This window comes from Phyllostomus discolor, chromosome 4 (genome assembly GCF_004126475.2).
Source record: "Phyllostomus discolor isolate MPI-MPIP mPhyDis1 chromosome 4, mPhyDis1.pri.v3, whole genome shotgun sequence".
Classification (NCBI taxonomy): Eukaryota; Metazoa; Chordata; class Mammalia; order Chiroptera; family Phyllostomidae; genus Phyllostomus; species Phyllostomus discolor.
Window position 1 is genome coordinate 121,794,588 of NC_040906.2, and position 25,720 is coordinate 121,820,307.

At 34.9% G+C, this 25,720-nt stretch overlaps 2 protein-coding genes across 2 annotated transcripts; both read right to left on the minus strand.

The window, feature by feature from the left end:
• Positions 1-2,413: 2,413 nt before the first annotated feature.
• On the minus strand, positions 2,414-3,680 carry LOC114494988 (beta-defensin 110-like). Its single transcript, XM_028510204.2, has 2 exons — positions 3,650-3,680; positions 2,414-2,618 (listed from the first exon to the last, which is right to left on the minus strand). Exons 1-2 carry the CDS (start codon positions 3,678-3,680, stop codon positions 2,485-2,487), a joined length of 165 nt encoding a protein of 54 aa, XP_028366005.1. The 3' UTR covers positions 2,414-2,484.
• A 7,690-nt stretch (positions 3,681-11,370) lies between these two features.
• On the minus strand, positions 11,371-16,997 carry LOC114493838 (beta-defensin 110). The gene is made up of 2 exons (XM_028508526.2): positions 16,901-16,997; positions 11,371-11,884 (listed from the first exon to the last, which is right to left on the minus strand). Exons 1-2 carry the CDS (start codon positions 16,953-16,955, stop codon positions 11,736-11,738), a joined length of 204 nt encoding a protein of 67 aa, XP_028364327.1. The 5' UTR covers positions 16,956-16,997; the 3' UTR covers positions 11,371-11,735.
• Between the last annotated feature and the right edge of the window lie 8,723 nt (positions 16,998-25,720).

A 25,720-nucleotide genomic window follows, 5' to 3' on the forward strand; every position in this document is an offset into this window, starting at 1 on the left:
GATTGTTCTCTAGTCCTTGAGAAAAACATTTCTTGTCTTGTAAAACTGACTTGAGAAGGGGAGATTTACATATGTTTCAAGGGAAGAGAGAAAGAATTTACAACTGCAAGTTTTCTGAAGTGAATCTAGTAAGGAAAGTGAAGTCCAGGGCCTACAGTCAGCAAGAAATTACCTGAAGTTCAGTCAAAGCTCAGGGGGGCAATTGGGCTGTCTTCATCAGATTTATTCATGTGACTGTTACATCATTCTTGAAATAAACAAGAAAATCAAGACTGTCTTTTCAATGCAATATAATGATATTTTGTGTCAAAAGTATGCCAGAGAGTTAAAGGAAAGGGGTTATTAGCACTTATCTTTTCACCAGTTCTCAATATTTTGAATCTTAAAATTCTTATGATAAAGTAGAGGGAGAGCAAGGCGGGAGGGGAAGAGCTTGGGAGAGGAAAGCAGAGAGATTATTTCTATGAAAATTTCTACACAAAGAAAATTTTAAAATAGTTTTATTGCCAGCTTCTCTTCATAAACTCTCCATGTGAGATTAAATTGAGATTTTATTCAGGAATTTTCATGTCCCAGAACACTACAAGATGAGAGATAAGAACGACTGAGAAAACAGAAAAAAGACATTAGGTTTATTTTTACTTACTTTAGGTCAAACAACACCTATTGACTAACCAATAGGCAAGAATGAATTCTAATTTCTTTATGTAAAATCTTCTTTTCATGTTTTTCTTTTGCTCATATCTTCTCCAAAAAAAGAAATATGTTACTTGACATGTTTTTTTTTCTGCTACATGAGTATGTTTTTATCAGTAATGTTAAGGGGTCTCTGAAAGTTCTGTCCAAACTCACTAAAAATTAAAAGACCATGATTTTGCTTTAGAATTCAATAGTTAGGAGCCTTTTTAGGCAACGGTTAGCATATTTTTCAGTGCATTATAATCATAAGAAGAGCACTACCTTGAAGAGTTATTGATTCAGTAAGTCTAAACCCCAAGAATTTGACTTCTACAAGTTCTCAGGTGGTGGTGCTAAGACTGATGCTTCAAGAATCACATGTCACTCCTGGAAGTTTCACCAATTTTTGTTTTATAAGGTCAGCAAATGTATTCTGTAGAGAGCAAATTTGCCTGTCTTTACCAACCAAGATGCAAAATTAAGGATGTTATGTACAGACGTAAGTAAAAGAGAGAAAACAACTTCCTATAAATTTTTATTTAATTTATGAAAATGATTAAGAAATAAGAACGATGGTTATGCAAGTTCTAAATTGCTGTGACAAGAACACCTATTACTGAGTTTCCTTGTGGGATTTTTTTGTTTGAATACAAGATTGCATGGATTAAAAAAGCCCTCTTTCTCTTAATTCTGGTTATTAATCCCTTTGCCGTGTGTGTCAGAAAGAACACTTAACTGCCCATTTGAGGGAATGATTATACCAGGTCATCTCAAATCATCCTCTCACAGGAACCAGTTAAAGGCATACAGAAAAACATTAGGCATGACAAGATTGAAAGACTTCTCCTTTGAAAGGGAGAAAACATGCATTTTCTTTTAAGAAAGAATTAGGCTACATATATAGAGATTTTGATGTGGAACAAAGGGATCTATGAAGTAAACCCTGATTATCATATTAAAGTAGCAATGCAGTCACACATATAGAGACAGGAAGCTCAGCAACTCAGATAAGTAGCATGAATGTCTAGGTGCAAAATGATGATAAGGAGGTTATAAGTGCCATTATGAAATCAGAAAAGACACCAGCATTCATGCTGCCTGTCACATACCAAACCCACTAAGCAGAGGCAGGGGTTGAATCTTTATATGGGTGCTTTATTGAGAGGGCTTGTGATCTGAGAAGATGGCAGGTTCATACCCTAATGGACTATCTTACATTTCCTTCCAAGCCAGCCTTTTTATAACAGAGAACACAGAGCAATGAAGGGTTTTGAAATTCAGGGGAAATTAGGTAAAAGAAAACTGCAGCATTCTCATCCTGGACAGGCAGCTGTTTCCAGGGGCGGGTGGTCCTCTTTCTCTCCCTGGAACACAATGGCCCGGATTGCTTCCACTTGTCCCCAGGCAGTAATCTTTAGCAATGTCCCAGGAGGTCAACTGTTTGGGGTGGGGGCAGGGTGGGCCTTACCTGTAGTTTCTGAAACAAAAGCTTTAACATATGCATTACCTACTAGGCTTATAACTATTTACCTTAAACTAAAATTTTCCAACTCTTGAGTCCCCTATTAATTAGAATCTGTTTCCTTGCTTAATTACCATGTTCATCCATCTGAAATACAAAGAAAGTGGGCGGTCAATGAATAAAGACAAAATTATTTTTATTTATGTAAACAGTGATATTTAGGATTTTAAAAAGCATATTTCCAGTAAATACTTTAAACATTTTCTCTTTACCTACTTTTGAGTTAAGAAAATGTATTTCGGCTCCAAACTGGGCTACTCAACAGTACTTCTTGTATCCAGAGTTTATATGCAGCACTGATTTCTCCATTTAATGCAGTATCCGTAATCATACTCATCGTCATCACAAAATGTTTTACATATTCCTTTCACTTTTTCACATCTCTCAAATCTATACTTTGGTTCCAAGTTACTTCCAGCTGCAATCAAGAAAGATAAAGTCACCAATCCAGTTTTTCATTTGGGGATCTTACTGAGGGGAGAAAAATCTCTGTTCTAAGCCATGAGATCATGTTTGTGGAAGATAGAGATTCTGGGATGTCAGATTGTTTTATAATATACTTTATTACTTGTTTCAGCTGGTGACCAAGCCAGTTTATTTCCAAAAAAAATGTATGTCCTTATCTTATATCTCACATCAGTAATGAACTTCATCTGGCTCTCAGGGCCTCTTGCCTTCCCATCTTTTTTTCTTACTTTATTAAGACCAGTTTTACTCACACACATCTTCATTAAGATGATGCTTATAGTATTTAAAACATATGCAATTTTTATTTGCATGTGTTCTCAGTGTTTTAAATCTACTCCTATTGCCTCTTCACAGAATCATTTGTTCAATGCTTTCTTCTCCATCCCAGACCTCCTCTTAACTGAAATAACCTTGCATTTACTAGAACAAATGGATATGTCCCTTTTGCCAGCCTACAAGTAATGAATGAATAATGTAATATAACATAATTTAGTACTAAATTATATGTACTTTTCTTAAACATTTGTTATACTTTTATTCTTGCAGCCTAAATATAAGCCCTTAATTGTTGATTATGATTTATTCTAACTCTTCATTATCTTCTACCCAGTATAGCCCAACAATTATAACATAGTAGGCATGAAGATAGCCACTGACAGAGTAATTTACTGAGGACATGAAACGACTTTAGATATACTCATATACATATAAACACAGTTTTGTTATAAATTAGATATTCAGTAAAAAAAAAGAGTCCCATGTTAATCTTTTAGTCTGTTGTGAGTCACCTGAAATAATGCAAAGAAGCATGTTCTGAGACTCCAAACTCAGAGTTTTCCTCTTGTACATTAATCTATAATAAATGGAAGTAAATATTTTTGTTACTTTAAGTTTTTATTTTCCTTAATGATTCAATTGCAACCAATCCATTTAAATAAAGAGATTAGAAGTCAGGACTATTTATTTGCCCCCAAATGTTACCATAGTCCTGATGGATCTTGGATAAAGTCATTGCACCTACCTACAGAATAGAGTAAACACAGCTATCACAAATATATTTTGAATATTAAGTTTTGCATGTCAATAAAAATAAAGAGGAGTAATTTCATTAAAATGTGGGGAATGAATTAAATTGAATTTACATTAAAATTACATAATGTCAACTCATAGGACCTAATTGCCTGCCTCATACCTAATTGAAATTCAGAATGATTTCATTTCAATTCCATATGTCAGGTGTTTATCTGAGTACCTAATTTTTTCTAAGCATTAGGTTAAGAACTAGACAGAAACTTCAAGTGTATAGAATGTAGAGAAGATTCAGATGTGCATACTTTATAATAAGGTTAGAAGAAAAGAGAAGGAAGTTAAGCTTAAAGTGCAAGAAAGTGCCACATGGGCTCTGACACGTGAGTGTATATACCTCCTGTGGGAATGGGAAACTAATTCGTGATGACAGAGTTACTGGCCACTGGGGAATTCCTGGCCATGAGTGAGATCTACAGTTATTTCAGAACCATTCTTGACATAATTTAAAGTAAGGAAGAGGGTAATGCATTATTATACTTAATTAAAAAAAATACTTTTGCTGGGGTAAGTACTTTTTAAGCTAATCAACATTCCTAAGACCCTACTATCTTGTCAACCCACCAAATCCATGCCAATCTTTAATATATGTTCAATTCAGAAAACAGAACTATGTATTTATAATCACCACTAGTAAAATTAAAAATATACCAATGTCCTTTTAATTTTCTTATTATTTCAAAGGATAAAAATGTTTAAAGTCATTAAGAAATCTACAAAATGATATGATCTGGAAACAAAAAGTAAATGTAGCAAAATTAGTTCTATCCCATCTTAGTTATTTGCAAAAAAGTGTCATTTTAGAATCATAGCTATGTCATGTGAAAACTATGAGTGAAAATAACATAATCTCAGCATTTTTGTAAAAATTGGCTATGTAATATGTTATAAACTGTGTAATGCCACACAAATGTCACATATGGGTACATAAGCATTAATGTGAGGTGATCAAAACTAGTTAACACATAGCACATAAAAACAAAAATGAATGTCTGTTTGGAGGAAGGACACATAACATCTCTTTTATCTACTGATACGTCTTGTACATTCTAAATGTTACCGCTGAAATGAGACCTGTCCTAACAAATTTTCATGTAAAGAGAAAAATGCAAACTCTAGTTTGGGGCCTTGTAAGGAATAGACATTCCAGAAAGGTTCCTGGGAGTCTGGACCAGAACAACAAGCTACAGTGTGGTGGAGGTGTGCTGTGGACAGCAGCACATGAAAAGTCCTGCAGGGACATGCATGGCTCTCTGTCAGGAAACCAGTGGTTAAATGTTCAGCGACCCCCATGCATTGATTCAATATTAGCTTTCCCAGGCTTTGTGGGGAGTTCTCCATCCTTCCAGGAGAAATGTCTGGCATATATCTCCCCATCTCCTAGCAAATTATTTATCTGCAGATGACTTCTTCACCCGAGAAGGTAGGTTTGGAAGATGTCTGTTTTTACTGAGTCCAATTTGAAGTCAAGGTAGAAGCAAGGCCATAGGTCAGTGGAAGGTTGTATAATTTGTCTGAAATGGTATGATCTCACAGAGTCAAATATGACTACGTTTCAATTCTGTATGCTCTATTCGTTAGCTGTGATATAGCCCACAAATGAGTTGGTTCACTCTATTTCAATTTCCTCATGAAATTGAGGTTTTTGTGAACTTTTCAAAGTTATAATGAGAAAATATGTAAACTTCTTATACGGTGTTAGAAAATAGATGTCTTCAAAGTTATTTGCATATCCTTTGTTTTGACTTTCCTTCTGGATTCACACCTAAAAGTGATCCTGGTGAAGCACCGGTATTAGCATTTATTGTCTGCTCTACTGAAAGCACAAACCTCCAGTCTTAAAGCCTTGTTCACTGACTTACTTTTCTATGTAGCAAAGTGCTTGAAACAACATACTCAATCAATTTGCAACTAACGGACAAAATGTCTGAGTGAAGGAATATGTTATCACAGGTAAGAATCTAAGTTTATCCCTGGCTGGTGGTGTAGGTCATTGGATTGAGTGCTGGTTTGCAAAACAAAGGGTTGCCAGTTCGATTCCCAGTCAGGGCACATGCCTGGGTTGTGAGCCAGGTCCCCAGTAGAGGGCATGCCAGAGGCAACCACACATTGATGTTTCTCTCTCTCTCTCTCTCTGTCTCTGTCTCTCTCTCTTTCTCTCTCTCTCCTTCCCTCCCCCTCCCTGTAAAAGTAAATAAACAAAATCTTGGGGGGAAAAGAGTTTAAGTTTATGTGGTCATCAATATGAGTGATTTATAGATTTGTGCCAGATTTTTATACACTACCCTTTAGTAACTCATTGATTTTTCTCCATTTTCACTTTTACATGAAGAGAATTCCTTCTCTCATGATCCCTACCCATGATTTAGTAAGTGAGTATGTTGTACCCAGCTCTGTGCTGAGTAATACTGCAAAAAATGAATTAAAAAACTAGGCACCTTACTCCCAAGAGGCAGACAATATTTGTTGGAAGGTGATGGCATAAAGTGGAAGCAACACAGTATCACCTGTGAAGACAGTTCTGATATATAAATAAAAGGTCCTCCCAGCATATAATAAAGAGCTGTAAAAACTTTCTGGAAAACTCTATTTTACTGTTACTTCTACTACTATAGCTACTGCTACCACAGCCATTATTAAGAGCTATGCTTTAGTAAGTGCCTATTAGGTTTCAGATTCTTTACTGAGCAAATTATTATCTGATTTAATGCTCAACAGTCTTTTAAAATAGGTATAACCATTGTAATTTCACCCATCAGAACAACTGAAGTCAAGAGCTCTTGAACAAGTTTTCAGGGGAATAGAAGAAGAGAAAGGATTCACAGGCAGTCATGCTGGATTTGTAATTCCTTTCCTGTGTGTTTGAGCACCTCAATGAGCATGTGACTTTTGGTTGCATCTCCAAAAGCTGATAGCATATTATCAAGGGGTTGAGGGGAAGCCTAGACTTTGATATGGTATTTTGAAAGAATTTATGAACAATGAAGAATGCTGTGACTCTCAGCATGACTGAGGAGATAGGGACATGGGCTTCAGCAAACACAGCAAAGTCAGATTAGGCAAAAGACCTGTAAAGCTGAGGAGTTGGATATTATTGTGAATGGAGTGGAGAACCTATAGAGCTTTTAAGCACCACTTTCTCAAAAATTTTGTAGCAGAGAGGCTATATGGTGGGTTGCTAGAACATTCTAAATATGAAATAATGGGAAACATAATTAAGTTAATGGTATTTCAAAAAGAGAGAAGAAAGTAAACTTAAGATATAGTTACGAATTAGAAGCAGCCTAGTTAATGTTTGGATTTGGGGGAAGACTGCTGGGAAGTAAATGATGTCAGGTGTTTTAGCCCTTAATACTGTGTGTTTGATAATAAAAATCAGGGAAACAGAGAGTAAAAAGAAGGGGACATGCTTTAACCTTTGTGAGTAAGATGAGTTCTATTTTAGACATCTTGAATAAAGAATTTGGGGACCAGTCAGATAAGTAAGTTCTATGACTTGTAATAAATTCAGCTTTGTGGTTTGGGAAGAAGATTGAGAAAAAAACATTTGGTGACAGAAGAAATTATTGTACTAAACAAAATAACCTCAGGAAAGCACATAAAACAAGAAGAAAAGGGATTCAGGAACAAAACACTAGAAGTCCCTACATTTAAAAGACCATCAAAAATGAAAAACTCAACTAATAATTGTCAAAATAGTGACTAACTAAAGTGCTGTTCAGAAGAATTGAAATAGGATTAGGGGTTTGATTTTAGAAAAAAATACCATTCACAAGATTTTGCTCATTGCTGTGGGTGAGTGTATTGAGGAGAAGAGTGTGTAAGAGCTGATAAAGTTGGAGACAATGAGTTTGGGCTGCTTTTCAAGATGTTTGGTGAAGAATAGAATAAGGTAAATCAGCAAGTAGCTTGAAGGAAAAAATCTCTTATGAAATCGAATTCTACCTATAACACATCCAGAGCCATGCCATTCCTCATTGCTTTTCTTGTTGCACCCTGGATGGTGCTACCACAATGTATGACTTACATTACTTCAATACCTTGTAACTCCTGAAAGCACTTCAGAGAGGTCTTCTCAAAACAAAATGTAAATCATGCTTTCCCTTTGACTAAAACCCATTGGGTTTATCTCAGAATAAAAGACAAGACCTTTTCTAGTTCCTAAAAACCTCTCGGTGATCTGGTAATATGTTCCCTTGCTGACAAACTGCCCTCCCCAGCCACTCTCGCCCAGCCACTCTTGTCTTGGACACGTCCCCCACAGACCTCAGTGTGCTCCCATGACCACTTCTTTGCCTCTTTTTATTATTTTGCTCAAATGGCGCCTGCTCAATAAGGGCCCTATGAAAAATTCTGTTTAAAATTGCTATAGTCCACCATCATTTTGGCATCTTTTAACTTTGATTTATTATTTTCTAATTTAATTTGCTTATTTATTATGTTAATGTTTGTATTTTTCTCTACATCTAAAATATGAGCTCCACAAAGATAGAAAATATCACCAGCTTTGTTTATTGATTTGTTCTGATCTTATAATATGGCTAACACATGGTAAGTTCTCAATGAGTATTTACTGAATTCATGAATAAATGAGACAGAGGGTGTGGAATGCAGTGTCTGAGTCACATACTATCAGTGTTATGAATTGACATTCATCTTCTTGGGGACAGATCCTGTGTCTTATTCATTTTATAACTCTGTTGAATAGGATAGTACTTAAAACTCAGTTTGTGAGGAATAACTATCAGTTCCTTAAAACAGGAGCTGTAATGTTTTAATCTCCAAATCCAAAACCTATGACATTATGCCTGGGAAGAGGGAAGTCATTAGTCAAATGTTGTCTGAATAAATAAATTCCTCATTGGAATTAGTTATTGTTGTCACCCCAAGATATTGAGGTAAAATAAATCTTGAAATGGGTTGGGTTTGAATGTTTGGAATCTAGTTGAATTCTAATTCTTTTCCTCCTAGTCCTGTGCTGGTTTTGATGGTGACATACCTCATTTCAACATAATATTTTTAATGCATTCAAGTGTGTATTATGTAAATAATAATAAAACACTGTGTCCAACACCTGGTGGTATTAGTTCATCAAGGTCAATGCTAATCAAGACTTACAGGAAACTAAAAGTGAAAGGAAATACACAATGCCACAGAAATTTAGATTTGGGGCCAAAGGAAGGGAAAATGCAAAACTTCAGGTTTTTGGAGTTAATGAGTTTAATATTATCTAACTGTCTTGTCAATCAGTCCAATGAAAATTACAGTGTATGAGAAAGAATATTGCCAGAAATCTCCCCATTTATAAGTATTTGCCTTTTTTTCTTAAAAAAATTTGTTAATGAATGCTGAGGGCAATACAAATAATTAGTGACACCGCTCTCTCTTTAAGGAACAGACTGCAGAATCTCAGTCTGAGTTTTTAGTGGATATCATCACACACAGCCCTTAAAAGATTTCTCCACGGAGTGATATTAATTGCATGGTTGCTGCTTATAGATTCTCTTTCTCTTTCAAGTTTGTCACATTTGTCCATTGGACCGAAGGCAGAGAATTGAGACTTGAATATACATTCACTGAACTATATACAAGGAGGAGTCAGCACAGACCTTTAGATGGTTTTAGTTTTGTCTGTCAAACACTGAAGGATGGAGGGTCTGCCAGTACAGACTAGTTCATGTGCAGAGATGTCTCAAGTGCCTTCCAGAACATCTCTCACCATTTACCACTACTCAGTGACCACTGAAAAAGTCGGTTCTTATTCACCCCATATAAATAGTATACTAGGCTTCTCAATTCTGTTTTGTAGGTCTTGATGTAATGATGGCCTGGAATCTGCTTAGGTAGAATAAATAATAATCAGACTTTTATAACAAGGAATTAATTTTACTAATCTTCTCAACATGGCTGATATACTTATCATCCAAAGGTTAAGCTATTTTTTTCTTTTTTGGAGTCACCAATATATCACCTCTGGTTCATATATACTAACACAGGATCATTTCAAATAGAAATTTATTCTCACAAGAAACAGAAAATGTATTTACTACCTGAAAACATTTCTGTCCATTTTCATTTTTAAATTTCTGTGAACTAGGGGTTCTAACCCGGGCTCCTCACAGAGCATGTTTGGCCTTGCAGGTAGACATTTTTATAGTCAGAGTCAGTGGGAGGAGTGTTACTTGCATTTTGTGGGTAAAGGCTAGGGATGCAGGGAAGCATCCTGCAGCTAAAGGCAGGATGCACAACCACAACAAAACTGTCTGGACCAAAATATCAATAGGGCCGAGGTTAAGAAACCCTGTTTACATGAATATTGTAAAAATAATTTTGGAGATATTCATGCCACAAGGGAACAGATTAGGCAGTCAAAGTCTATTTTTAGTTACTGAGGTAGGTGAAAGACCATTCATGTCAGGCTCCAATGTATCCTTAGCAAAGAACTGTTTCATAGTGGGAATTCATGTGCTTATTAAAATAAAACTAAAAATTAAACAGTCTCTTGTGACAGAAATATGTATAGAAACTTTATCAAAATGAAAAGTATTCTTTCTCCTTGCATGTCACTGTAATAGATAATGGTTCGTGTGAAATAGAGCCTTAGATCTCATACCTGGGTTCAGAAAATGGAATGTGATGTAAATATCAAGAGAGTACGTGGGGCCTGGAAATTCTTTGACTTCTTATCTGAGTCCAAGTCTGATCCACATGTATTCATTTAGAAAATCTCCTTTTTCTTTACTTAAATTACCAATTTCTTTTCAATTTTATTCTGGGGGAAAGGGAATTTTCTGTTTCTATTCTATATTGTAGTATCGATGCTTTTTAAAAATCTGAATTAATACAAATTACTAAACTGTATTTTTAAGCTGATAAAAGAAGCAGATTTTGCACTCTGAGCAGAAACTATATGATACAGAGGTATGACTGAGAGTATTGTGGAGAGGAACTCAGGAAGAATGGAGCTGAAGAGTGAAGATTATGCCCCCTTTCTTTCTCTGTCTGTATCCTCAGGGTCATTTCCCAGGACAGAGGAGGTGAATGCAGCTATTAGTCATAGTTTCTGACTTCCTTTGTCAAACTATTCAATTATGGACATGACCCGTGTGTCTCCATTCGTTGAGCGTTGTCCTGCAAACCAAAAGGTTGCCAGTTTGATTCCTTGTCAGAACACATGCCTGAGTTGCAGGCCTGGTCCCAGTTGAGGTGCATAGGAGAGGCAGTCGATTGAGTTTATCTCTCCCATCAATGTTTTCTCACTCTCTTTCTTCCTCTCTTACCTGCTCTCTAAAAAAAAATAAATCAATAAGTAAAATCTTTAGAAAAATTTAATTATGTATAGCCTCTTCACCTTTTTGAAAATTTTCTTTCCCTTTCTTACTCCCTTTTCTATTTCTTGATACCATATTTTTCCACTAAATAATAAATAATTATAGAAATAGGATTTTGTTGTGATTTCCCTCTGCTTTTTAAGTCATTTTCTGACTTAAGCTCTCTCTGTGTGTCTCATGAAAAGGATCTGCACTCTCAATGTCTACTCTTTCAAGTGTCATGGGTTCACATTTTTTCTTGGGGTTATGTATTGAACAGTATTAAATATTTTATATAATAAAATAATAGCACATTTCTACTGAAGCTTCTATCAGAAATATGCTCCTCCCATTTCTTTGACCTAGGGTTTCTCACAGTATTTATGTCAACTCACACAAGATGCATAGAACTTTGAATAGTTGTTGAGGAGTGTCCATAAAAAAAAAAAATTATGCTTACTCTGGTACCAAGAGATTAAGTGAAAATGCAACGTAAAGGCACCAGATGCATGTGTGAAATAGAACCACTTCTGAATGGTTCAATGTTGAATTTTATTTAATTCCTTGTGTATTACAGAGATACACAGGCCTTGAAAGATATGTTGGGAAGGCTTAATAACACCAGTGCTCTCTTCTTGGACCATGTGTCTCTTTCTTTTCTTCTGTCATCTTTACTTCTGCAAGCAGCAATGAGTTGCAGGTCTCATGCAGTAAGCAATCCTAATTTCATTTTCGTGGCACTCATTTTTACACCGACCATTACCCTTTTTGCACTCTCTCCTCAAATCCAAGCTACCATACTGGGGATATTTCTTTCTGGCTGTAAGAAGGAAAGAAGGACTGAAATTAGCAACCTAGCTATGACACACCCATATTTTAAAAGGAGAAAGTTCAGAAAGCAAAAGATAGTAGAACAGAACAAAAGAGCCCCACTTCTAATTTGTGACTCATCCATCAGTGCAAGGTCAGTCATGGAAGTCAGAAAGTGTCTTGGACCTAAGTGAAGTGTGTCCTCTTGTTGCCTTACAAGTTAACTAGATAGTAATTTAAGGATAGCTCCCAAAGTCAACAGGAAAAAAGTGTTCATAATTTAACTTCTGTCAGGTTTAATCTTTATAACCATCTAATTGTATTTGGGATCCCTTTTTCTGCTTTAACAAACATTATTTAGATAGAATGGACAATTAGATGATTGTCCTAAAATAGTGACAGACTCATAGCAAGCAGGCTGACAGATGTTGGGGGTTGGGCTAGGTGGGGTCTGTGAAGGGATTGAGCAAAAAAAGGAAAAAAAAAAGGAGAAAAAAATTCATAGACAGGGACAACGGTGTGGAGATTTCTAAGAGGAAGTGAAGTGGAGGAAGGTGGAGGAGGGAATAGGGGTGAAAAATGGTGGTGGATGGAGACTTCACTTGGGGTCATGAACACACAGTACAATGTACAGGTGATGTGTAGTGGAATTGTCCACCTGAAACTTGTATAATTTTGTTAACCAGTGTCACCCTAATAAATTCAATAAAAAATAAAACAGAAAGTTGAGAGAGGGGCAATGTTAGGCAATTTGACTTTCTACAACTCTTGTGGGTATTTTAGGATTTACTTCCCCAGAGAAATGATCTAGCTCAGGTGGTTAGAGCATCATGCCTACATGGCAAGGTTGTGGGTTCTATCCTCTGGGCACATACAAGAATCAGTCAATGAATGCACGAATAAGTGAAAAAACAGAGAGATGCCTTTCCCTCACTCTTCTTTCCTCTATCCTCTAAAATCAATTTTTTTAAAAAGAAATGATCTAACTTAGACACATGTCTGATGACAATATTGATTTAAAAAATGGGAATGTCTAGAAGGTGTGGTCAGTGCTTGCTATGACCTGATTTCTAAAATTACCAGGGCTCCAAGCTACATGTTTCATCTTGTAGCTTGGAGATTAACACAATAGAAGTTTATTATTTAGGATAGTTGAAGATACTTGGGGAATTGGGGGATGGGTCTGATAGGCTGTAGGATTTATAGGCTAGCCCATGTGTTTTTAGAATCCCTTTGTTTTGGAGTCTTATTTTTTTTTTTTTGTATACACATCATTTTCAATAAGTAATGGCCTTATTCATACCTTGAAATTAAGGGCAACTAGTATAGGAGAATTCTAAATTTTGCAGGTGTTTGACCAAAGGGTAGACTCAAATATTTTTGTATATTTGTGGTATGAAATCAAATACATTTTCCCATTAGTTTCTGCCATTAATTACAGTTTTATATCCCAACCAGTCCCTTTAATGGCCAGACCTTTCTTCCTGGACATTCTGTCTGCATTTCCTACAGTTGGTGGTGAATAAAGATACTTATTAGTGAATACCCAGACTCAAGCCACATTATCTGTATGGTTGGTATAAATAGCTAATATAAAACCTAACTCTTCCAATAAAATGAGCTCTTTTCTCACTATAACTGCAGAGGTTAAAAATATGGCTTATAGCAGAAAAAATAGTAACTGCACAGGATAAATGCTCACTTCTAAGTATTATTTAGTCTATAATTTCCTAGGAATTATTATTCTCAAACCATATATCACTTGCTAGTGACAGAAATATGAATTTTACTCACTTTAGACAGAGTTCTGTCATATTTGACACTATTGTTCAATATTCTTTACCCTTCTCCTGTTAGTTCTTTGTCTTATTTCACCTTTCTAAAATTATTGTCTCTTTTCTTTTCATTCTGACCTCTAAGTATAAGTAGTCTCCAATATAAGTGTCTTTGGATCACTAATATTCACCTTTGCAAGCATGCATCCACTCATTTAACAGATAAGTACAGTTGACTCGGGAACACATCAGGGTTTAAGGTCATCAACCCCTACATAATCATAATTCCAAATACAACTTTTGACTCTCCCAAAACCTAACTAATAGTCTACTGTTTACTGGAAGCCTCACCAGTAACATAAACGATCAATTAACACATATTTTGAATATTATATGTATTATATTCTGTATCTTACAATAATGTAAGCTAGAGAAAAAGTGCTATTGAGAAAATCGTAAAATGAAAAAGTGCATCTATTGTTTTTATTCTAAAAAATCTCTTTGTAATTGGACTCACACAATTCAACCCTGTGTTGTTCAGGGTTCAAATGTATATACTCCATGTTAAGTTCCCTGCCCATCTCTACAGCAGGGTTTCTCACCCTAAGTATATTGACCTTTGGGTTGGACAATTCTTTGCTGTTGGATACTATCCTTCCTATTCACCCAAGTATGTTTAACAGCATCCCTGACCTCTACCTACCAAATGCCAATAGTACCAGTTGTGACAACCTAAAAGGTCTACAGACATTGCCTAATATTTCCTCAGGACAAAGTTGACTCTCCTTGAAAACCACTGTTCTTATGATGTTGTGATTAAGCCAAACATATGTTTTCTTTACCCTCAAATGTTCAAATACAATCTTCTCTCTGAAATCTCTGCTAATCACTTTCAAGAAAATAATCTCTCTTTTCATTGTTCCCATGTAATATTCATATTGCATACTAGAGGATTTCTTTAAAACAGTATATAAAGTCCTAGTTAATACATAAGCAAGAAATGAGCTAGATAATTCCTAAAATATTTTCAACCCATAATTTCTTATTTTTACTCATCTGTTATTTTATTCTTTAGTCTATCATTCATGTCCTTGGAAACAGGGACAAACATGACCACTCTTTCTGCACAAAACTACACTATCTATTCTATAATCAGAGTATATACTGGACTTAAAGAAAAATGATTATTGGCAAAAGCACACTTTTTAATTTGACAGATAAAGTGAAACAATAGGTGATAAAAAAATAATACCTCATTTCTAGACATTTAGTACATTTATGAACTCTAGAAAATGAAGAAGAAAACTAAGTGACTTCACTCAAAATTTCCATAAATAGAAAACTTAAGGACTTCTATCTAGACAATTTTTCATCCATAACTGTCTTGAGTGGGAATAAATTTACCTAGTTCAATTTTGAGTAAGAATTTTTGCCATCTGGAGGTGAGATGTTAAAAACAACTGAGGAATGCTAAAAGATTGTCAAATAAATGACATTTAATTTTATTTAATTTAGTTCAATCACCATATGTTGGTGAACTAACTATAAGATTAAAAACAAGATTCTTATTGTTTTATTTTCTAAAATGTCTATATTCTGTATTACACATTTTATAATTTTGTGGAGAAAATATACTCGTATATCTTGACACACTTCTTTTACTTTGGGATTTTTCTTGTTGATAATGGTGAAAGTTATCTAAAAGTTTTGCACACTGTGATTAACAAGGACAATGACCTCATTTTGTAAATATAATAAAAAACATACAACTAGTTAACATTGATGTTGTAATCTATGTCACTATATTCCCGAGCAGTTTATAATTTATGAGACTACAAGACACATAAATTTAAGTTTGTTGATAAGTGTATGAATAAGTTTAGTTATCAGTATGGACACATGATGTGGCTGTTATAAGGAAAAATAAGCTAATAAAGCACAAAAACAATAATATCACTTGTCATAGTGATATTATTAATATTAGCTATTGTTGAAATTAAAAGAAAGAAAATCTATCATATGTTAATAGAGTTTTATCTTGACTCTAGAACTGGAAAAAATCTACAGATCTTTTTCTAACAATCTTTAAACAAAGGAAGAGGAAGTTATTTTCTTAGCTAAATTAACAACAGCATTACATTGTTAACTTTATTAATGCTTGGGCCCTATTTACAATCTATCCACTTGCAACCTTAAAGTGATAATTGATCAGTTTTTTATGTGTAGATTCTTAGATTGTCATAATGGACTCACTAATATTCATAATGAAAGATAAATTAATTTAGTCTCCTAGACCTCAGTATAACTTCTATTAGGTCTAAAAAATTCATCCAGGAACTAAAATTAAATATTTTCCTGTGAGCTAGGGAATTTGAGTCTTATTTCAGCACCAGCATCATAAACTGGGTAGACTTGAGCCCACCCTTTCACCTTAGGCTCTTTAGGAAGAAGGGGATAGACTCAATGATTGCCCCATCTCCAAAACCTATTATTCTACTTACGTGCACTTAATACTTACAACATTAATTCAAGAGAAGAGAATCTTGTTACATACCTGATGTGAAGATACAGTCCTTGAGGGGAAAAATGTTCTTATGAAAAGTAGAGCTCATATACTAGGTATTACACTCAACATTCATGTGATCTGTGGCACTCAAAGACATAAGAGTAGTGACTAGAAAAATTTAAAGAAAGGCCAAGAAGGGACATGATTTGCTGGTAGTACCAAGAAGAGAATATTAAGAAAGGCTTTCTAGTAATTTGAAGTAGTATGCTAGCATAGGTTTTTAAAAAGGAAAAGGTAAATTGTTCCCTAACACTGTTCCCTACTCCTTATCAGTTGATTATGCTAAAGAATTTTTTTCCAGAAAGAATAGACTATAACTGTTGCTGCAGGATGAAGCTGCAACAGCTTCAAGATGAGACTTTTCATCTTGAAATAATTTTAGATTTATAGAAGAGTTGCAAAATAATAAGGGCCAATTTCCCCTCTGTTAACATTTCACTTAATCATACCACATTTGTCAAAACTGAGAAGTTATCATTGATATAATATTATTAACTAAACTACAGGTATGTTTCACCTGTTTTCAAACTATTATCTCCTTCTTTTTTTGTTCTAGAGTATCACAATGCTTTTGGTATAAAAAACGCTTTAATCCCTATGCTGTTACCATGCTTTTAACAAGAAATAACTGATTGTTTCCTCAAATTCATTAGTACAAATATACCCATAAATGTTTCTATCTTACCTGGTAAAATTGTGACCCAAAGGAGCAGAATAAAGAAAAAGAGATGAATCTTCATGGCAGAGAGTTTCTTAGGAAGAAAGTGTCCACAGATCGTCCTTTTTAAGTCAGGGTTTTCACATAAAGAAATAGAGAACCCTTTTTTATTTAAGGATTCTCGTGGGAAGTGGTTTTAACTACTGAGGCTTATCAACAGCAAGAACATTTGTATGCTTGATTGAATTGTGCCATCTTCAAAGAACATGGTCACAAAAATTAATGTGAAATTTCCTTATGAAAGTAATGACTGATTATGTTACCTTAGATATGCTGTCTTGAAAACACAATCCTTAAGGGACTTTTAAAAAATATGAGTTTAGATTGCCAAAACATCACAGTGACAAATTTTATAGACATATAATCTTTTCTTATGTATAATTATAAATATTTTAATGCTTTTTATATTAAATTAATAGATGTCTGAATCAATAATATAGAATTTTATAGCTAGAAGTTTTCTTTGAGATTACTTCTATTTACAGTTAAAGTAAAAAAAATCAGGAAGGTTGAATGTTTTATTTCAATTCATATAATATGTAATTGTTTAAATGTGACATAACCAGGAAATTCTGGGTTTACTAATGAATATGGGAAATACTTAACACAACAGGTTTTTCAGTATGAAATAAATTCTTATAATAAGTTATCTGATTTCACAATTCTAGATCCAGTGTTTTTAATTCTGTTTATGGAACTGGAAGTGATTTCTGATTCAATTTGCATACCACCAAAGTTTAATATTTCAGATACACGCAGAAGAGCTGCAAGTTTTACAATATATCCAGCAGCTGATGCTGTAGTCAGAGGACAACTCATCAATTATCTCCTACCACTGAGTCAAGAGAATTTCTAGGACAATGGTTCTTAAACATGAGCTGCATCAACATCCCCTAGAGGGCTTGTTAAAAAAAGATCACATGACTCCTCCCACAGCATGTCTGATTTAGTAGCTTTAGAATAGGGTCTAAGATTTTGCATTTCTAATAAAATCTTGAAATGCTAATATTGCTAACAGGGCAAACTATTCCAAGAAACCTGATTCATTTATGCTATAAAACATCAGAAAAATAACATATCAATAAAATCTATATCATAGGTTAGTAAAGAATGTGGGAATTCTTAGAGATTTTAATCAAGTCCACTGATGTTACAGGCCAGGGAAGTGAAATTGAGAGAAATTAACTTACTTGCCTAACAATTGTTATCTTTTACAAAAAAGTTTCAAATTATAAAATGCAAATAGAAACTTTCATTTAAATAAAAAGTGAGAGCCTTGGTTTAGCTAAGCATTCTTTTTGGAAAAGGACCAAAACAAGAATTCAGCATCAGCAGATAGGAGGCAGACCACTTCAGTATATCACTATGTAGCACTTATTTGCCAAATATTTATTAAGCACTAAAATTTGCCAAGTTGGAATTTGCTACAGGCTGATGGCATTTTCAAGGAAAAAAGAAACAGTGTAAATATAAACCTGAGGACCCTGGCCAGGTAGCTCAGTTGGTTAGAGCATCACCCTGATATACCAAGTTTGGGGATTCAATCCCTGGTCAGGGCACATACACAAATCAACCAATGAATGTACAAATAGGTGGAAAAACAAATTGATATCTCCCTCTCTGCATCTCTGTCTCTGTCTCTGTCTCTCTCAAAATATTAATAATTAAAAAAAAAATGTTAACCTGGTGGGTGGCATCAACCAAAATGGTAGGGTAAGGACCTCTGAGAATCTGTTTCTCCAAAAAAAAAAAAAAAAAATCCAAACACACACAAACAAAAAAACACAGTGGAAAAACTGCTGAAAACTGCCAGAACTCTGGAAATAAAGCAAAGGCTTGCAACAACTCAGAGAGTACTAATTCTAGAAAAATTGACCAATCCCTCAAGAAGAGTGAGCTTTGTGACATTTTATCACATTCTAGCCCCATCCCCTACTGCTCAGCTCAGCAGAAACCTTGAAAAATAATGGTCCACGTTCATGGTACCTGATGGAATGGGACATGGCTAGAGTTCTTCAAATTCTTGTTCCCAAAGAACTGTCTTAATCTATTGTGTAAGGTAGTTTCCTAAAAGACCCCATTTAAAGGTGTATCTTTATTTCTCCTGACCCAGACAGAACATGTGCTGTACTAAAGACACTCCCAAGGAGAACTTTTCAGAAATATTTACAGGCCACTGTTTTAGTCACTGTTTTCTGAGGCTGTGGGAAACATTTCAGGCAAACAATAGACTGACTAAAATGTTTGGAAGGAAAGGATGAGGAAGAAGATATGTATAGAGACTTTTTGAAAAATTCTGACATATTCCTGAGAACCTAGAAGGCAATTTGCATAGGAGACATTTGGCTGCTACTGTACTATGAACTTAAATTGATTGAAATTAAACACAATTGCCTGTCTAAGCCTTTTCCTGGAAGTTGCAGCCTTCAGTTGATTATTCCAAGTTCCAAATAGGTATATCAGACAGATTCTGCCAGTGCAATTGTTATTCAGGTGGGGAGAAAGATTCCTGGGGTTTCTACTTCTCCATTATTGCAGAATTCTGTATTTGGTCTTGAATAGTAATTTTAATGTAATATTTCCCACATATGTTCATGTGAATATTATATTTTCTTTTACAATATGGTTTTTCTATGATTTTTGCTTTTGTATTTGCTTTGCTATTCTGGAATATTTATATACTTATTCAATGGTTAATATTTGATTTCACTTTTTGTTTTATTTTTTGGAAAATCCAATTATATGTATATTAAATGCCTATCACTTATGTTTACATATATTATTTCATTTTGAATATTTAAAATTTTTATGTATGTATAATTTTTATTTATTCACATCAATCATTTCTATGTGCTATATTTTTTTTTGTTTTAATTTTGACTTCATTTCTAAATTGAAAACATTTATTTCTGAAATAGGTCAGTTTACACTTATATCTACTTGTATTTAAGCACTCTAATTTCTGAGTTTCTAAATTTCTGATTTGTTCTTTTTAAATCAAAGTATTAACCATTTTATTAAATCACTTCAATTTTATGCTGAAATGTCAGTTATAGTATTTTGTACTTTTGATAATATTTTTCTATTATCTATTACTATGATAAGCTTATGTTTATGTCACTTGTTGGGTGGTTTAGATGATATTTGATTATAAGTTTTGATCCAAAAAGTTTGACTATTTTTTTTTGTAGGGAACCCGTTTGTTTTAAATTTGGCAAATGTGACTCAGCTCTGAATGGAAAACCGACAGGAGCAAAGTGGTGGGCGGGAGCCAGACCCTCAAACCGGGTTTTCCCGTGGGAACAAGGCCTAGAAGATGCATTCAGACTGTTATGGCTTACTCTTGCTAAAACTCTCTCACCCTGGTCTGAAACAGTAGATGTTTATTGCCTATCTTCAAGGTAATTTCCAAAGCCTGTGTGAATTTTCCCAAGGACAGAGCATAATCAGCTTGCCACCTTTCCCTTCTGCATTTGTTGTTTTCATTTCCTTGATTGTACCTAAAATGTAGACAACAACATTCTCTGTAATAGATAATAAGACCCGAGGGAAACAATAAAAGCTTGTCCAGGCAAGGGTTGGGGCACTATCCCCTTAAGAGAAGCTGCCACAGGACTCTTATCTTGAGAGAGCACCCATACCATCCCTTTTCCCCACAGGACTGCTGTAGTCTGTGTGCATTTGTTCCCGTCTTCAGCCACAACACGCAGACTCTGCTGGCTGGATTCTGCCACATCTTTTCAGTACCACAATCCCTTTGCACTGAATTTATAAGTAATACCATGTCTACTCCAATTAAGACATATTAATGTATGCTCTTAATTTGTGTTTATTGTCATGAAGACACAATGAATATTGGTGTGTTAGAATGCATTGTTAGCTATGCATTACCTTTCATTCTTATGTATGTAATAATATTTATTTTTAAATGTTTCTTAACTGTTTTTGCAATATTGAAAATGAAGATAGTGCCCTGGCTGGCGTAGCTCAGTGGATTGAGCGTGGGCTGCAAACCAGGCATTGCAGGTTTGATTCCCAGTCAGGGCATATGCCTAGGTTTCAGGCCATGGCCCCCAGCAACCGCACATTGATGTTTCTCTCTGTCTCTCTTTCTCCCTCCCTTCCCTCTCTAAAAATAAATAAACAAAATCTTAAAAAAAAAGAAAATGAAGATAGTAAAACTACCTTTAAAGTATTTACTTAAACTAGTAAAATATGTGTAGTCTATGTATGCAAGAAATATATGCCCATATAGATTTAAATGTGTTAGGAGTTTGTTAGTGGAAATGCTTGTGGGAGGAAAAAAAGGGAGATAGTCAGGAAAGCTTAGGAGAGCCATGGGTCTGTGATTCCAGGCTGATTTAGAACAAAGCAAAGAAAACATTTAGATGTAGGTGCAGTTTACAATAGGTTCAGCAAAGTCATGGTGGAGTACTCCCCACCAAATCAGCAAGCTGAGCCATCCTGTGTCTCTCAGGAGAATGTCAGCCTTACTCGAGACAGCCAGCCATTGACTGGGAGCAGTGTGTGGAGTGGTCTCAGCACAAACGCAGAGATGGAACTCAGAGTCCACCAGCTGAGGCCCTTAATTAGTTGTAGTCACTTTCTCATGGCCCTTTAAACTTGTCCTATGTGTCATGTAGACTTCCTTCCCCTAGGTTTAAAGAGTAGCTCCTCCTTGATTCTCATGGATCCTTCTTTCTAAAGGCAAACTCAGGAAATGATAACAGTAGGATAAACCTCAATCTCCATCACTATTATTCATGGCTGGGTCTCAACCGGTACTTCATGTCCCTCCTCCACTGTCCCTTCTGAACACCCTTCATCCTCAGCTATCACATTAACAGATTTAGTGACTTTTCTGGAGATACAACCCAAGCCTTGATCCTTGTAGGTCTGAACTCTGAATAGTAATACCTTTCTCAGTTAAGTGTTGCTGCACATATCTATTCATAGTTATGGACAGGGAGATACTGCCAGCGTTCTTTGCATGCCATTCTCTTCATTTTTCTTGCATTTGGTCTGTGTCACTCATGAGGATCATCTTCTTTCATCATGTGAATAGTCAGAAACTACCTACATCTAGAGTCATCTCTTAATCTCAAAGTTGTTTCTGAAGAGATCTGACAGAGGAGAACTACTGAAAGCTTGTTTTTAAATATTATGCTTCCTCCAAATTTTTGGCTTGTTTTAGGGCTCACCAGGATCTACTTGGAGCCACTAAAGCCATGGCAAATTCAACTGGTTCTTGGAACTACGCTGCCATAGAATCAACTCTCTGTGAGTAAGCGCATGAAATCACGGAAGGAGGGAGAACCAAATTATAATGCTAATTCACCATGTCACTTCTTGACAATTCTTTCTGAATTGTTCACACTTTAACATTAAATTTCCTTTCTTTACTCATCACAAAGATACATGAGCAGATGTTCTCACCTCTGAATGATGCTATGAAATGACCCTGTCTTAGCTTCACATATCACTTTGTTTCATTCTGTTTATATTACTCACATAACGGCCTACAAAAGAGGCCATGGATTCATCACAGAAAGAAATCTTTTCTATTTGCAGATCATATCACCCTCACCATGAAAAGTTCCATAATTCATATTCATGACCATATTGCTGTGACATTGTTTTCTACTTCTGGCTGCTGGAAGGAATGAATAGATAGAACTGTAATCTAGCCATGGCATTGATATGTCCTAAACCATGTGATTTTAAACCAGGGGTCAGGAAATGGCTCTTAGGCCAAATTAGACTATTGAAGGTTTTTGTAAATAAAGTGTTACTGGAACACAGCCACACCCAGCTGTCTCTGTGTTGTCTATGGCTGCTTCTGTCTGTAGCAAAGTTAACTGCAGCAGAGATAACAGTGGCCTGTAACACTCCAAATTGCTATTCGACACTTTACAGAAAATTTCCCAACCACTGATTTAGGCTTTTGCATTAATACAATAGAGTATTTTCAGGAGAGAAAATGAAAGCACATCCCAAGATTACAATTTTGGTTCTCATTCTTTATTTTTCCTTATGAAATTACCCTTTCAATTATTAATTCTATAATTTCTCATTAAGAATCTACCAGATGTCAAGGTGGGCTTCAGGTGCCACAGAAGACATAAATAACAGTGTTGCTTCAGTATTCTATCTTCTGGGAAAATTTTCCCAGGACTTTCTCACAAATATGGCTACTTCTGCCTTTGTCTTTCCTTAGCTCTTTATTTGTTTCACTGATTCTGCTTTCATGTCATCCTATCATGGTTAGGAATTCTGTGAGGCAATATACTAATGCTTGATTGAAAACCAGATCTACTATGGGCAAAATTATCACAACCTCCAATTCTGACTTAGTCATTCATCTATATTTCTCCTTCAGGTTTTAAAAAGTGGATCAGAAAGTTTGTTAAATATACAACTTAAAAAATGAGAAATGTAAGAGGATAATTTGGTCTCTGACCACCCATATATGCAAAGCTAGTACTTTTCCACCCTGTGTAGGAGTATGTGTGTATGTGCGCTTCTGTTTGTGCTATCTTTTAACTGTAATATAGTGCCAGACATGTTTATTTTGTCTTATTACCTGTTAATTACTTAGAATTTTTAAAGGTGACAGTTGTGTGTAGGAGGGGAAGAGTATAGGTATTACCAAATATCCTTTTCCATATTTATCTCAACTTGACTCATACTATGAAAAATATTATCTGCAAGGATTATAAATGTCCTGTTATTTGATAAACACCAAATATTTTATTTACTTAACTCAAATAGATAAACACCATTTTGCTATTTAACCATGCTGAAAATATCATGTTTTGTGATTTCAAATTAAGACCAGCTTATAGTAATACTATAACTATCATTACCACCACTAAAAATGATATGTATGTGGTGCTTTTCTAAGACTTAACCTATAGGTATATACTATAATTGTCTCCATTGTATGGAAGATAAAGATAAGGGTCTAAAATGTAACAAAATTAGTTAGGGCCACCTTGCTAGTAAATGGCAGGGTCACCATTTTAAATGTAGAAATCTGAGGCATAGTCATCCACCTTATCAACACACAACACTGCCCACTCCTGAGTGCCTGACCATCTGAACATTGTGTCTTGGTGCTCTCCAAGTAACTGAAGTTCAACTTAATGGAGAAACTTACAGGGAGAATTCTGGGAGTGTTATTTACAACATTGAAGACTATGAACAGAAGAAGCATTCCTAAGGCATCATGGAATTATTAAACCAAGTCTATTATTTATCTTTGATCCCTCAAATGATAATGCATGGTGACCTGAATACAAAAGGTACATGTACTCAGATTTGAATAATTATTAACAGATGAAGAATTATGAAAATTTTCTGTCCAGTGAACTGTGTTTCCCTGCAGTTATAGGTCAGTATGGTCATTGTAATGCAAAGACTTTTCAAAAATTACTTATCTGATTTTGAGGACTAAACCACTTGTAATAAACAGGATGCATTATCCATGCTTCACTAAATATGTCAGCAAACACAGCTTTGTCTTTCACTTCTCTGGGTTTTAGGACTTGAGGTTTACTTCAGCTCTTATATTCCATGAGACAGAACATTGTAATGACAGCATATTAAACTATGAACTTGAATATTCTTGAATTATTTTGGTGTCTGGATTCTTTAACTCCTTAGTCCTCAAGATCTTCATTTTTAGAAGGAGGATATTGTGATACAATACTTCTAAAGCTTTTTCCTTCCCTTGTCTGATATTCTCTGAGACTTTTCTCTTAAGAAAGTATATGGCATATGTTTAATTTATTTTCATTAGAGAAAACATTTTGAATTTGATGGAAGGACTGTCAAGTATAAGTTTTCATGAAATATAAAGTCTAACAAAATATCTTGTGTGAGGAGAAATATAGGTATGTCTGTGTACATATACTAAAAGCTAGAGAACTTTCAAATGTAATTATATTTATTTAGTTTATCTTTTTTTAATTGTTACTTTTACAGTTGTATTTAGTATAATTTATCTATTTCTAATAAGAGAAATAAAACTAAATAATCTAAATAATCTAAATAGAGACAGACTCATAGTTAGAGAGAAGACTGACATCTAGGTGAGGGGCTTGAAGGAGTGGAAAAAATCAAGCAAAAAAGAAAAACAGAGAAAGAACTGAGGAACAAGAACAAGAAAAACAGAGAAAGAACTGTTGTCATTGCAGGAGGAAGAGAGTTGGTGGAGGTGGACGAGGGTATAAGGGAGATAAATGGTGATAAAAAAATAAAAATAAACAAATTAAGGACACATAAAAATGAAAATAGTTAAAATAAACAATATAAATAATCCAGCTGGAAATTATATATATATATAATGTGTGTGTGTATATATATATATATATATATTTACGCTGTGGGTAGAGAAGTTGAGAAGCCAAGCAGAATGGTGATACAATTGAAAACTTAGCAATACCAGGTGCCTGGAACTGTGCCTAAGGATGGGGACAGAAGCAGAAGTTTTATTTCCATAATCTAAAAGCTGTAGTTCATTATTCACTAGAATCTGGAACTATATTGGAAATTACCTGAAAAGAGGTGAGACTATAGTGGTAGGGGGGAACTGTAACCAAATCAAAAACTAGCCAGCAGTGCCAGGAAGTACTGCCTTGAAACAGAGAAGAAGAAGGAACAATATCTAGGCTTTTCTCACCCACCATGCATTCTTCCTGTGGTGACTTCAATTGACTGAATTTACCTAGAAAACAGGAAGTAAAGGGGCTTGAAAAATAAGACTGTTAGCTTATTTCTCAAAAG